Source organism: Nycticebus coucang, chromosome 11, assembly GCF_027406575.1.
Source record: "Nycticebus coucang isolate mNycCou1 chromosome 11, mNycCou1.pri, whole genome shotgun sequence".
Lineage (NCBI taxonomy): Eukaryota > Metazoa > Chordata > Mammalia > Primates > Lorisidae > Nycticebus > Nycticebus coucang.
In genome coordinates, this window is record NC_069790.1 from 78974057 (window position 1) to 78988715 (window position 14659).

At 37.0% G+C, this 14659-nt stretch overlaps 1 protein-coding gene across 1 annotated transcript in view; it reads right to left on the minus strand.

Moving 5' to 3' along the window:
* The window catches only part of COG5 (component of oligomeric golgi complex 5), a 332964-nt gene that overhangs the window by 50845 nt on the left and 267460 nt on the right, over positions 1–14659 (minus strand). Inside the window, exons 15-16 of the mRNA XM_053554011.1 lie at positions 8510–8620; positions 6665–6727 (exon numbers count right to left, since the gene is read on the minus strand). Of these exons, the coding sequence (XP_053409986.1) occupies positions 6665–6727; positions 8510–8620 (174 nt within the window). The remainder of the gene's footprint in view (positions 1–6664; positions 6728–8509; positions 8621–14659) is intronic.

A 14659-nucleotide genomic window follows, 5' to 3' on the forward strand; every position in this document is an offset into this window, starting at 1 on the left:
CCTAAGTTCAAGAGCTGGAGGTTGCTGTGAGCTGTGATGTCACAGCACTCTACCGAGGGTGACAAAGTGAAACTGTCTCTAATAAATAAATAAATAAATATAAATAAATAAATAAATAAATATACATGTAGTGGAAAGATTTAAGAGTACATGTAGGTATTTTTCTTCAATGATTTGGTGATATTTTAGCTGATTGTTTAAATGCAGAAGCAGCAGAATTTGATCTGGGGATGGAGGAAAGAAAGGGAGAAGAGTTCTGTTTGGAACATTAGTTTGAAGTGCCTATGAGAAATCCATGAGGGCTACCCAGTAGGTACTAATGTACTTAAACTTGAGGTTCCTGAGATATTTTAATGAGATTTGGTCTTCACTAGCTTTTAAGATGGGAGATGATGTCAAAAGAGTCAGTGAGATTCCATAGGATGGCATGTAGAGTAAGGCTGAATGCCACTGTAAGGTCATGCAGCAGAAGAGGGCCTGGGAAGGATGAAGAATGGTAAAAACATTAAGCAATACACATTATGTGCTGGCCACTGTGCTACACGCTTTATATATATAAATTCCACCTAGAACTAAATTGTTCCTTCCTCAAAAAATTATTCAATTCTCTAATTTATAGAAGGGAAAACCTAGAGTAATTTACTGATGAAGACAAAAAAGTCAAAGTGAGGAGACTATCCACAGCCATAAGTGAGCAAGTAGAAGAACTGAGATTTTCTAGGTATATCTAACTCCAATGACTTTTGCTTATACAACGCCACTGGGCAGAAAAGTAAGATGAAACCTTAGAGCATGGTGGAAATAAAGAGACAAGAAGATTTCAAGAAGAAAGAGTAGGCTTTTCACTGCTGGTATGAAGGAGTAAGTCCACCATAGATCCTTCTACAAATAGCTAAAAAAAAAATACCAAAAACAAAATAAAAGATATGAAAAACCTATTGGAACCCTCTGGAAATAGAGAGAGAGAAAAAAAAAAAGCAGGTAGTTTTAAAGATGTGTATAGGATGCAACCAAAAGCCATTTTGCTTTGCTCTAAGGTGACTATAGTCATGGCAATAGCAAAGCTGAGTAATTAAAACTCTAAGAGGAAACACAAAAGACAAAATAAGCCATCATCTTTTAGGCCAAAGGATAGAGAATGCTGCTGGACAATGAGAGGGGAACCTCAAAAAGAAGACAGCCAAGAAGAATGCCTAATATTATGTTTAAACTCAGCCCTGATCTTCAGCTAACTCCTCAGTCATGTATAAGCAGAGTGAACTACATGTGGCTTGCAACTAAGGCTAAAAGAAGCAAACTGAGGCCCGGGTGCAGTGGCGCATGCCTGTAATCCTAGAGCTCTGGGAGGCCAAGGTGGGTGGATAGCTTGAGCTCCCAAGTTCAAAGCCAGCCTGAGCAAAAGTAAGACCCCATCTCTACTAAAAAAAAAAAAAAAAAAAAAAATAGAAAAACTGAGGTAAAAGAATCACTTAAGCCTGAGTTGGAGGTTGCTATGAGCTATGATGCTATAGCACTCTACCAAGGGCAAGAAAGTGAGACTCTGTCTCAAAAAAAAAAAAAAGAAGATCAGAAAGAAGGAAAGAAAACTCACTTTTTTGCTTAAGAAATCATTGTTTACATAGAAAACTTTATAGCTGGGTGAATTTTCCCACTTAGGGAAACCATGAAATAGGAAGAGAAGAGAGCATCTTGAGGAATGCCTTCATCTCAGGATGGGTAGAAATTAACAACTACCAAAGAAAACTGAGAACGGAGATTAGATTATACTTCATATGCTCTTTACAAAGCAGAGAAGTATGTTCTACATTTTAAAAAGAATTACCTAAAATAGCTAAAATTACAAAAATATTGGAGCCTCAGCAATCTGGAATATTCCTTTATATAGAACATCAGACCCACACAAAGAGGGAGAAATGAAGCATCACCATATATAAATTTGGCAATGTAATCACTATCTGCACAAGAGAATCTCAGTAAAAAATGGATCAGAATTACTGGGCCAAGGTGTTTAAATGCAACTTATAGGCATGGCAGTTAAAGTGAAAGGACTCTGAATGTATCCTGAATATTTATTTTGCACTTGTTACATATTAGATAATGCTTAGCACATGCACTGACGGAGCTCTGTGTGTTCTGCTCTCCAGCCCAGCCCCGCTCTGCTCCTTCTCCTGTGCTTCTCCAGCCACTCTGGCTTCCTGGCTGTTCTGTGAACATTATAAAAGCAAACTCCTCCTGATTGGAGAGGCCTACATAAAACAGAACTTCCCTTTCACCCTCCTTCTCTATCCCTTGCTGTGCTCTATTTTCTTTTCTTTTTTTTTTTTTTTTTTTTGAGACCGAATCTCACTCGCTCCTCACTATAATTAAAGCTCTACGAGGGGAAGAACTTTCTGTGTCTTTCACTGAATACCACTAACCCCTGGCTTACCGTGAATACTCAATGTTTTTGAATGAATAAAAAACAGAACATGCAATGATGAAACTCAAGCCTCAAATAACAATTAATTTTGGATAAAATCTCAATAAATCGAGAAGAAAAGACTGTATGTCCATATTTTTTAGTGAGTAAAAAAGTACACTTAATGTTTTCTCTATCAAATATAATCATAAACTTTTGGTCTTGGGCTATAGTCATTTATGAATTGACATTCTATCTCTAATTCAAAGTGACTTAATAAATTTCCTACAATTTTATTAAACTCAAGGTTCTCTTTTTTCCTTTTGAATCAGTGGGTTTTGTTTGATTTTTACTAAGCAAGTCATAATGGTTTTATTATAAGACTTAGCTAGATAGTCAGGCACAGTGGTTGACCCCTATAGTCCCAGCAATTTGGGAGGCTGAGGCAGGAGATTTGCTTCAGGTCAGGAGTTTGAAACCAGCCTGGGCAACATGGTGAGACTTCATCTTTACAAAAAAAAAAAGACAGCTAAAAAGCAAAGTTAAAACTTTCACTGAGTGTGTTAACACAACCAATTAAACCTCCAACTGACAAGACCACTGAAGGAGAGCCTTGATTCACTGCTAACCCTCTTACCAAGTTATCAAGTGGAAAATTGGTGATGCCTCAGCAACCTGCTGCACCTAGCTATTAATACATACGGCACTGGTCCTGGTGAGCAAACCTGTGTGTGAAAGCTGTAGCCTAAGATCAGGGCAATTTTCCCTGCACTGGCTCCAACTTCAGTCCAAGTGACTAATATTAAGAATATTCTTTGCTGTGTGTTGAAAATATAGATTTAGAGAACCACTCTATGCCAAATTATAGTCTCTGAGGAATTTTTATTTCTGAGTGATTTTTATCATCAAAGTGAAGGCACTCTGATTTAGCCTTTAGAATTGACTTTCTCAAACTAACGGGGGTCAAAAAAATCAATTTAGTGGGTTACTATGTAATGTTTTAAAAAGTAATAGGTTAGCATAGAAAATATTAAAGTACATACACAAAATAAGGATAAGCATAATTTTGTGAAACTTCTGTCAATTATAGAAATGTATACAGATGCACATTCTATATATATGTGATTACATATGTAGAGCTATATATAAATGCTTACGTATTATGTATGGAATCACAAAGCAAAATGTATTTATTTTGGGTAGTGGTCCAAAAAAGTTTGACAACTCCTACTATAAGATAGGAGAAAAATGTAGAATTACAAGGAAACAAAAAAAACCCAAAACCCTATTTGCTTCCTGCCTAGAATCAAGAATGTTAAAACTTTTAGGTTTGTGGGCGGCGTCTGTGGCTCAGTGAGTAGGGCGCCAGTCCCATATGCCGAGGGTGGCGGGTTCAAACCCCGCCCCGGCCAAACTGCAACCAAAAAATAGCCGGGCGTTGTGGCGGGCGCCTGTAGTCCCAGCTGCTCGGGAGGCTGAGGCAGGAGAATCGCATAAGCCCAAGAGTTAGAGGTTGCTGTGAGCCGTGTGACACCACAGCACTCTACCAAGGGCGGTACAGTGAGACTCTGTCTCTACAAAAAAAAAAAAAAAAAAAAAAAAAAACTTTTAGGTTTGTCACATTGTCCTGATTACATGGTATTTTTATGATCAGTAAATTTGACAACTCTACTAAAGACAATCTTAGGTATTTTGTTATGGCAGTTTCCATGATATTTCATCACAAAGAGGCAAGCCCATTGGGGAAAAGAAAAAGAGTACAGAGAATACATCCAAGTGTATTCTCAATATGCTGAAGGCAACAGACTGTCTCCTCTTACCTTCAATGTACCAAATTCATTCAGACATGAATTCAGTGTCCTTATATTTTGGTGCCTGTTAAATCCTTATCCATGTAACTTATGGACAGCATTTGATTTCAGAAGTTTCCTTCTCCTTTAGGATTTGTGACATTATGTTCTCCTAAATTTTTTCCTTCTTCTCTCTTTTCCTTTGTCTGTATTAACTTTACTCTCTAAATATAAGTGTTTTTCCTTAAGAGTTTATTTGTAGGCTTTCATTTCACCTTTAAAAAAAAACCTCTCTGCCTGGCAAATGGGTGACACCTGTGGCTCAGTGAGTAGGGCGCCGGTCCCATATACCGAGGGTGGCAGGTTCAAACCCACCCCGGACAAACTGCAATAAAAAAATAGCCGGGTATTGTGGTGGGTGCCTGTGGTCCCAGCTACTTGGGAGGCTGAGGCAAGAGAATCACCTAAGCCCAAGAGCTGGAGGTTGCTGTGAGCTGTGATGCCATAGCACTCTACTGAGGGTGATAAAGTGAGACTCAGTCTAAAAGAAAAAAAAAAAAAAAAACTCTCCCATAGTGATTTAAATCTAACCTACCATTGAAATTTATTACCTTATTTTAGGTTCACTGCATCATTTTATAGATGGAGAAACAAGGGCAACAGAAAGCTTATGAACTGTGTGAGGTCATATAGCTGGTTAAATACCAGATAGGACTCACATACAGGTGGTCTGGCTCCAGAATGTACACTGTATTACCTCATTCACTTATTTACTAAGTACTAAATAAATATTTAGTAAAAGAAATAATGAATGAATGATAACGGCAAAGTACAGTAGACATGACATGACTCTTTTTTTTTTTTTTAGAGATAGAGTCTGACCTTGTTACCCTTGGAAGAGTGCTGTAGCATCACAGCTCACAGCAACCTCTCACTCTTGGGTTTAGGTGATTCTCTTGCCTCAGCCTCCCGAATAGCTGAGACTATAGGCATCCACCACAATGTTCAGCTATTTTTCTGTTGCAGTTGTCATTGTTTACCAGGCCTGGGCCGGGTTTGAATCCGTCTGCCTTGGGGTATGTGGCCGGCAGCCTACCCACTGAGCTACGGGAGCCGCCGACATGATACTTTTGAATCAACGAGGTCTGGATTTTTCTAGCTATATGACCTTCAGCAAGTCAGCATTTCTAAGATGTATAAAATGGGAATAATAACACATGACTTGATGGCTATTGCTGTAATAGTTTAAAATATGCTTTTGTATATGCCTGGCAAATGGCAGGTGTTATATAAAGGATATCTATTACTGTTATAAGAATGAATGATTTGGGGTGGCACCCGTAGCTCAGTGGGTAGGACACCGGCCACATAACATCGAAGCTGTTGGGTTTGAACCTGCTCTGGGCCAGCTAAAACTACAATGACAACTGTAGCAAAAAAAATAGCTGGGCATTGTGGCAGGCACCTGTAGTCCCAGCTACTTCGGAGGCTGAGGCAAGAGAATTGCTTAAGCCCAAGAGTTTAAGGTTGCTATGAGCTGTGCTGCCATGGCACTCTACCCAGGGCAACAGCTCACTCTGACTCCAAAAAAAAGAAAGAAAAAAAAGAATGAATGATTTGCTTTTTTTTTTTTTTTAATGAGTTACTTACTGTCAACTCCATATGGCTCTGAATCTGATACTGTTATTTTTTAATCAAATAAATAGAAAAGGGGTATAATTTATGTTAGTATATTAAAAAATGAGACTATACCCTAGTTTTATACCACACATTAAATTAAGGTTTTAAAACCTTGGTATTAATGACATTTTCAGCTGGATAATCCTTCTTGTGGGAGGTTGGTGGGCTATCCTGAGCATTACAGGATGTTTACAGTATCCCTAGCCTCCACTGACTAGATACCAGTAACAGCCGCCTCCTTAGTCATGACAATCCAAAATGTCTCCAGACATTGCCAAAAGTCCCCTAGGAGACAAAAGTAACTTTAGTGAAGAACCATTGCTTCACTGGGATAATGATGAGTTATGCTGCCCTTGCATACAGTAAATACTTCTAAGATTTTCACTTTGGATTGTATTCTTTTCACATGCAGAATACAATCTGTACACACCAAAAGGTCTACTTTTAAATTCTAGAAGATACAAAAACACTTGTATCTTACCTCTTTAGGATAATTATCAACATGCTACTTTTGCACATACAGAGGATTCTGAATTACAGTAGAACTTCTGTAACTTAACCACTCAAGGGATTATAACAAACTGTTCAACATACAGAGGTGGTCAACAGAAGGAACTAGGCCTCCTATACTGATTCGTACATGTGGCGCATTTCTGGTCTATGAAAATTAGGTCAACTTAAGGAAGTGGTCAGTTATGGAGGTTCCACTGTATTTTTAAAACAGAACATCAACCACTCAAACAAATTGAAAACTACTTTGCTCTATAGAGTCAACGATTAAATTAAATTCTTTTACCTTTAGGGCTGATATTATAGTTTGCTCAGCTGCTGGTGGGAATGAGCTCTGACTGGAAACTACCTAGAACAAGATTTTGATCCAGTTATAGTTTTGCTTAAGTTTATTTTCACAAATACTAATTTTTTTTTTTTTTTTTTGTGGTTTTTTTTTTTTTTTTGGCCAGGGCTGGGTTTGAACCCACCACCTCCGGCATATGGGACCGGCGCCCTACTCCTTGAGCCACAGGCGCCGCCCCAACACAAATACTAATTTTGATCATAACATGATAGAGTTGTTTTCATCAGCTATATATAAAGTATTATCAGTATAGTAATGTCATACATGATTGAAAAACTCATTAATATTTATTAAAATAGCTGAAAAATATAGTACTTTCATGTATAAAGCAAATACCTGTACATATTTCAAATAATGTTAAGAATACTAAGAGCTGGGTTTCCTTTATTCATTTCATAATAAAATACAATTGTTTTACCTTGAAAGGTCAGTACAAACTCACATTTACTCATTTCTTTAAAAAATTTTACTTTTCCTTAGGCTGACTCTAATTTTCAACAAGTCTTTGAAATACAAATGTCAGCATTTCTGCTTTTACAAATCAATACAAACATCACAAAATTTTGAAAATCTCAATAAAGACATTTAAATTGGGCTAAATGGAATACAACCTTTCATTGCTTGTGATGTGTTACAGCAATGATTAAGGGCAAAGGGAAATATGTCATTTAGTATTTTTAATAATTTTATCTAAAGATTTACCTGCTACAAGCTCTACAATATATTTGTTTAGTTTGTGAAAGACATATTTTTAAAAAGGAATTGTTAAAGTTTTTAAATAAATGACTAATAGTCTCTTACAATTATTCACAAATCCAAGGTAGTATATTAAAGCTCATATTAGAGGTCAAGTTTTCAAGAGCATCATGTAACTCTTAGTTTCTTTCAGGTCTTCTGAATTCTTATCTTCCTATTTACTATACAAGTTTTTTAAGTCATCTACAGAGAATAATTAAACACAGTTACTCAAAAGTCATAGGTGGAGTTGAAAGTGTTGCTTTCCTAGTAAACATAGGTCATTGTGAAAGTTTTCAAATATGCAAAAATCAAGAACCATAAAATCCTTGCGGATGGAAACAAATGAAACTCTCTCAGCAACACTGATAAGCCAAGCAAGTTGAAACTTGCATGGGTGAATCAGAAAGGAAGTTGTTGACTGTGCTTCCTGCAAGTAAAATAATCAAAACTTTTGTAGTGACCTACATAATTAAGAATACAGTTTGCCTTGATGTAATATGTGGAGGCAAATGAGTTAAGGTTCATTCATTTCTTTTAAACACTTTAGGAAAAAGAATAGCAAAGAGAAAAATATATTGTCTACACGTGCAAGTACTCATCAGTGATTACATCATAAAAATTCAGCTTTAAATACAGCTCCTCCCTGCCTTTTTGTGCACAGAGAAAAACTTTTTGACAGCTGGAGGGCTTAAAGGTTCTTATTCTGTCATTAGCTTTGGTATAATTTACTGCCATCCACCCTATATCAAATTACACTTTTCAATTAGCATGAAACATGCCTGATTTACCCTCTAATAATAATTTGTTCAAAAAACTTGATTAACTTGAAGATCTACATTTCATATGTTTTAAGCTAAATATACAGACCAAAAAAAAAAAAATCACAGAGGCCAGGATCAAAGACTCTTTAGCTTATTTTACAATCATCACATTTTCATTGTATTCTTTTCCAAAAATTAAGTAGGAATTTGTAATTGTCTAAATTTGAGGCAAGAAGAAAGATGAATCTAAAATAAGTTTAAAAAACTGAATAAAAATAAAGGTTACCTTTGTTACTGATTGGTGCAACTTATACAGTGAATTCACTACTGTCACATTTTTCTTCTGTCCTTCAGTAAGTGGCCCAATCACCTGACTTGCATCTCCTTGTGTACAGAGCTGTAAGAATTCAACACACACACAAAAATTACACATATCTATACACATTTTTTTTTCTCTAACTGGGAAAAAGTTCAGGCCCCTCTGACAAAGAGAACATTAACTGGAAATGTTCAGTTTAAGTTACAGTTTTGGACTCCAGGCATAGCCAGCAATTTCTGTACAGACACCTGCATGGATGTGGGAGCCCTATTCATTCTGCACAGGGAAAACATTTTTGTCAATACTTCATAGTTTTGCACCTGAGGCAGGTGTGAATCAAATGCCCAGTATTATTTTTATGCACAATATTCATAAGAAATACCCTATGGCAACAAACCATTAGGTTTCTTTCTTTCAAAAACTCAGAAATAAGACCTCAAAATAAGGAAGAAGAGAAGTTGAGAAGGGAAGGAAGGGAAAGAAAAAAAAATAAAAATAAACCTAAATTCTATGTCTAGAATAGCCATCCTAAAACTCCAATGAAACTAATGATACAAAGACGGAGTTACTCCTGTTTTTCATAGATTAAAAAAAGTTGCCCCAAATTATACTGTGTATATAGATGATCAGCAGAAGCATCATTGAAAAGTTTCTACTCCTGATCTTTAATTTGCTTCCAAATAAACAAGTTTAGGGACAAGGACATGAAATGTATTATTTTTCTAATCTATAAATGTTACAGTTCAGATTGAAGGAAAAATATGAACCAGTCTCATACTGATCAGATTTTAATCCAATCCTCTGTAACATTAACTACTTAAAGGTAAATCAAACACGATCTGGACAAGAAAACATGATATAACTCACTGATAAATAGTAGTGTTTTTTTTTCTTCAGTTTTCTTAAAGTTTTTATATAAAATTGGTATTTTTTTTATTATTGTTGGGGATTCATTGAGGGTACAATAAGCCAGGTAACACTGATTGCAATTGTTAGGTAAAGTACCTCTTGCAATCATGTCTTGCCCCCATAAAGTGTGACACACACCAAGGCCCCACCCCCCTCCCTCCTTCCCTCTTTCTGCTTCCCCCCCCATAACCTTAATTGTCATTAATTGTCCTCATATCAAAATTGAGTACATAGGATTCATGCTTCTCCATTCTTGTGATGCTTTACCAAGAATAATGTCTTCCACGTCCATCCAGGTTAATACGAAGGATGTAAAGTCTCCATTCTTTTTAATGGCTGAATAGTATTCCATGGTATACATATACCACAGCTTGTTAATCCATTCCTGGGTTGGTGGGCATTTAGGCTGTTTCCACATTTTGGCGATTGTAAATTGAGCTGCAATAAACAGTCTAGTACAAGTGTCCTTATGATAAAAGGATTTTTTTCCTTCTGGGTAGATGCCCAGTAATGGGATTGCAGGATCAAATGCGAGGTCTAGGTTGAGTGCTTTGAGGTTTCTCCATACTTCCTTCCAGAAAGGTTGTACTAGTTTGCAGTCCCACCAGCAGTGTAAAAGTGTTCCCTTCTCTCCACATCCACGCCAGCATCTGCAGTTTTGAGATTTTTGTGATGTGGGCCATTCTCACTGGGGTTAGATGATATCTCAGGGTTGTTTTGATTTGCATTTCTCTAATATAAAGAGATGATGAACATTTTTTCATGTGTTTGTTAGCCATTCGTCTGTCATCTTTAGAGAAGGTTCTATTCATGTCTCTTGCCCATTGATATATGGGATTGTTGGCTTTTTTCATGTGGATTGAGTTCTCCATAGATCTTAGTTATCAAGCTTTTCTCTGATTGAAAATATGCAAATATCCTTTCCCATTGTGTAGGTTGTCTCTTTGCTTTGGTTATTGTCTCCTTAGCTGTACAGAAGCTTTTCAGTTTAATGAAGTCCCATTTGTTTATTTTTGTTGTTGTTGCAATTGCCATGGCAGTCTTCTTCATGAAGTCTTTCCCCAGGCCAATATCTTCCAGTGTTTTTCCTATGTTTTCTTGGAGGATTTTTATTGTTTCATGCCTTAAGTTTAAGTCCTTTATCCATCTTGAATCAATTTTTGTGAGTGGGGAAAGGTGTGGGTCCAGTTTCAGTCCTTTACCTGTAGACATCCAGTTCTTCCAACACCATTTATTGAATAGGGAGTCTTTCCCCCAAGGTATGTTCTTGTTTGGTTTATCGAAGATTAGGTGGTTGTAAGATGTTAGTTTCATTTCTTGGTGTTCAATTCGATTCCAAGTGTCTATGTCTCTGTTTTTGTGCCAGTACCATGCTGTCTTGACCACTATGGCTTTGTAGTACAGACTAAAATCTGGTATGCTGATGCCCCCAGCTTTATTTTTATTACTAAGAACTGCCTTAGCTATACGGGGTTTTTTCCGGTTCCATACAAAATGCAGAATCATTTTCTCCAAATCTTGTAAGTACGATCTTGGTATTTTGATAGGAATGGCATTGAATAGGTAGATTGCTTTGGGAAGTATAGACATTTTAACACTGTTGATTCTTTCCATCCATGAGCATAGTATGTTCTTCCATTTGTTAATATCCTCTGCTATTTCCTTTCTCAGGCTTTCATAATTTTCTTTATAGAGGTCCTTCACCTCCTTTGTTAGGTATATTCCTAGGTATTTCATTTTCTTTGAAACTATGGTGAAGGGAGTTGTGTCCTTAATTAGCTTCTCATCTTGACTGTTATTGGTGTATACAAAGGCTCCTGACTTGTGGACATTCATTTTATATCCTGAAACATTACTGTATTTTTTGATGACTTCTTGTGGTTCAGTCTTTGGGGTTCTCTAAGTATAAGATCATGTCATCAGCAAAGAGGGAGAGTTTGACCTCTGCTCCCATTTGGATTCCCTTTATTTCCTTGTCTTGCCTAATTGTATTGGCTAGAAATTCCAGCACTGTGTTGAATAGTAAAGGTGACAGAGGACAACCTTGTCTGGTTCCAGTTCTAAGAGGAAAAGCTTTCAGTTTCACTCCATTCAGTAAAATATTAGCTGTGTGTTTGTCATAGATAGCTTCAATCAGTTTTAGAAATGTGCCACCTATGCCTATACTCTTCAGTGTTCTAATTAGAAAAGGATGCTGGATTTTATCAAATGCTTTTTCTACATCTATGCAGAAATAAGGATCATGTGATCTTTATTTTTGCCTCTGTTAATATGGTGGATAACGTTTATGGACTTGTGTATGTTAAACCAGCCTTGCATCCCTGGGATGAAGCGTACTTGATCATGGTGAATGACTTTTTTGATGATAAGCTGTAATCTATTGGCTAGGATTTTGTGCAGAATTTTTGCATCTATATTCATGAGTGACATTGGTCTGAAATTCTCCTTTTTGGTTAGGTCTTTTCCTGGTTTTGGTATCAGGTTGATGTTTGCTTCATAGAATGTGTTGGGGAGGATTCCTTCTTCCTCAATTTTTTGGAATAATTTCTGCAGTACAGGAATAAGCTCTTCCTTGAAGGTTTGATAGAATTCTGGTGTGAAGCCATCTGGACCAGGGCATTTTTTTGTTGGAAGCTTTTTTATTGTTTCTTTGATCTCAGTGCTTGAAATTGGTCTGTTCAGGAGCTCTATTTCTTCCTGGGTAAGTCTAGGGAGAGGGTGTGATTCCAAATATTGATCCATTTCCTTCACATTGTCAAATTTCTGGGCATAGAGTTTCTGGTAGTATTCAGAGATGACCTCTTGTATCTCTGGGGATCAGTTGTTATTTCCCCTTTATCATTTCTGATTGAGGTTAATAGAGATTTTACTTTTCTATTTCTCGTTAGTCTGGCCAATGGTTTATCTATTTTATTTATTTTTTCAAAACACCAACTCCTTGTTTCATTAATTTTCTGAATGATTCTTGTGCTTTCAATTTCATTGACCTGTGATTTGATTTTGGATATTTCTTTTCTTCTACTGAGTTTAGGCTTAGTTTGTTCTTCTTTTTCCAATTCCATAAGATCTCTTGTGAGATTGTTGATGTGCTCTCTTTCTGTTTTTCGAATGTAGGCATCTAAAGCGATGAATTTTCCTCTCAAAACTGCTTTTGCAGTATCCCACAGGTTTTGGTAATTTGTGTCTTCATTGTTGTTATGCTGAAGTAAGTTAATGATTTCCTGTTTTATTTCTTCCTGCACCCATCTGTTATTCAACAGAAGATTGTTTAATTTCTATGCCTTTGGGTGGTGTCGAGCATTTTTGTTAGAGTTGAGTTCCACCTTTAGTGCCTTATGGTCTGAGAAGATACAAGGTAAAATTTCAATTCTTTTGATTCTGCTGATATTTGTTTTGTGTCCCAGGATATGATCAATTTTGGAGAATGTTCCATGGGGTGATGAGAAGAATGTATATTCTTTATCTTTGGGATGGAGTGTTCTATATGCGTCTATCAAGCACAGTTGTTCTAGGGTGTCATTTAAATCTCTTATATCTTTATTTAATTTCTGTTTAGAGGATCTGTCCAGCTCTGTAAGAGGAGTGTTAAAGTCCCCTGTTATTATGGTATTATCAGATATCATATTGCTCAGACTGAGTAAGGTCTGTTTCAAGAATCTGGAAGCATTTAAATTGGGTGCATAAATATTTAGAATTGAAATGTCTTCTTGTTGTATTTTTCCCTTGAGCAATATAAAGTGACCATCTTTGTCTTTTTTGACTTTAGTTGCTTTAAATCCACATCAATCTGAAAATAAGATTGCAACTCCTCTTTTCTTCTGAATGCCATTTGCCTGAATTGTCTTCCAACCCTTGACCCAGAGCTTTAATTTGTCTTTTGAAGCCAGGTGTGTTTCTTGCAGACAGCAAATGGATGATTTGTGTTTTTTAATCCAGTCAGCCAATCTATGTCTCTTCAGTGGGTAATTCAAGCCATTAACATTTATTGAGATAATTGATAAGTGTGGTAGTATTCTATTCATCTTATTTTGTGAGAGTCCCTTGCTTAGTTTTATCTTTTGCATCAGTGTGGAGGTAAGGTTCTGTCCTTTCATTTCTGAGTTCTTACTTTGCTGCTGATCCATTGTGGTGGTCAGTGTGCAGAACAGGTTGAAGTATTTCCTGTAGAGCTGGTCTTGTTGTGGCGAATTTCCTCAATGTTTGTATATCCCATAAATGATTTGATTTCTCCGTCAATCTTTTTTTTTTTTTGGTAGAGACAGAGTCTCACTTTATGGCCCCCGGTAGAGTGCTGTGGCATCACACCAACCTCCAACTCCTGGGCTTAAGCGATTCTCTTGCCTCAGCCTCCCGAGTAACTGGGAGTCAGGCGCCTGCCACAACACCCAGCTATTTTTTTTTTTGGTTGCAGTTTGGCTGGGGCCAGGCTTGAACTCGCTGCCCTCGGCATATGGGGTCCGCGCCCTACCGACTGAGCCACAGGTGCCGCCCTCTCCGTCAATTTTTAAGCTTAGCTTAGCAGGATATAGAATTCTGGGCTGGAAATTGTTCTGTTTAAGTAGATTAAAGGTAGATGACCATTGTCTTCTTGCTTGGAAAGTTTCATTAGAGAAGTCTGCGGTCACTCTGATGGATTTGCCCCTGTAGGTCAACTGGCGCTTACTACTGGCAGCTTGCAGGATCTTTTCTTTTGTCTTGACTTTGGACAGGTTTATCACTATGTGTCTTGGAGAAGCTCGGTTAGAGTTGAGGCGACCTGGGGTCCGATATTCCTCTGAAAGCAGTGTGTCAGAATCTTTGGTGATATTTGGGAAATTTTCTTTTATAATATTCTCTAGTATGGCTTCCATTCCTCTGGGGCATTCTTCTTCCCCTCCTGGAATTCCTATAACTCATATGTTGGAATGCTTCCTAAAGTCCCATAATTCTGACAGTGAAGGTTCTGCTTTCTCTCTCTTCTTTTCTGCCTCTTTTACTATCTGAGTTATCTCAAAACCTTTGTCTTCTACCTCTGAAATTCTTTCTTCTGCATGGTCTAACCTGTTGCTGATACTTTCCATTGCATCTTTAAGTTCCCTAATTGACTGCTTCAGTTCCTTCAGCTCTGCTATATCCTTTTTATATTCTTCATATCGTTCATCTCTTATTTGATTCTGTTTTTGGATTTCCTTTTGGTTATTTTCCACTTTATTAGCAGTTTCCTTCATT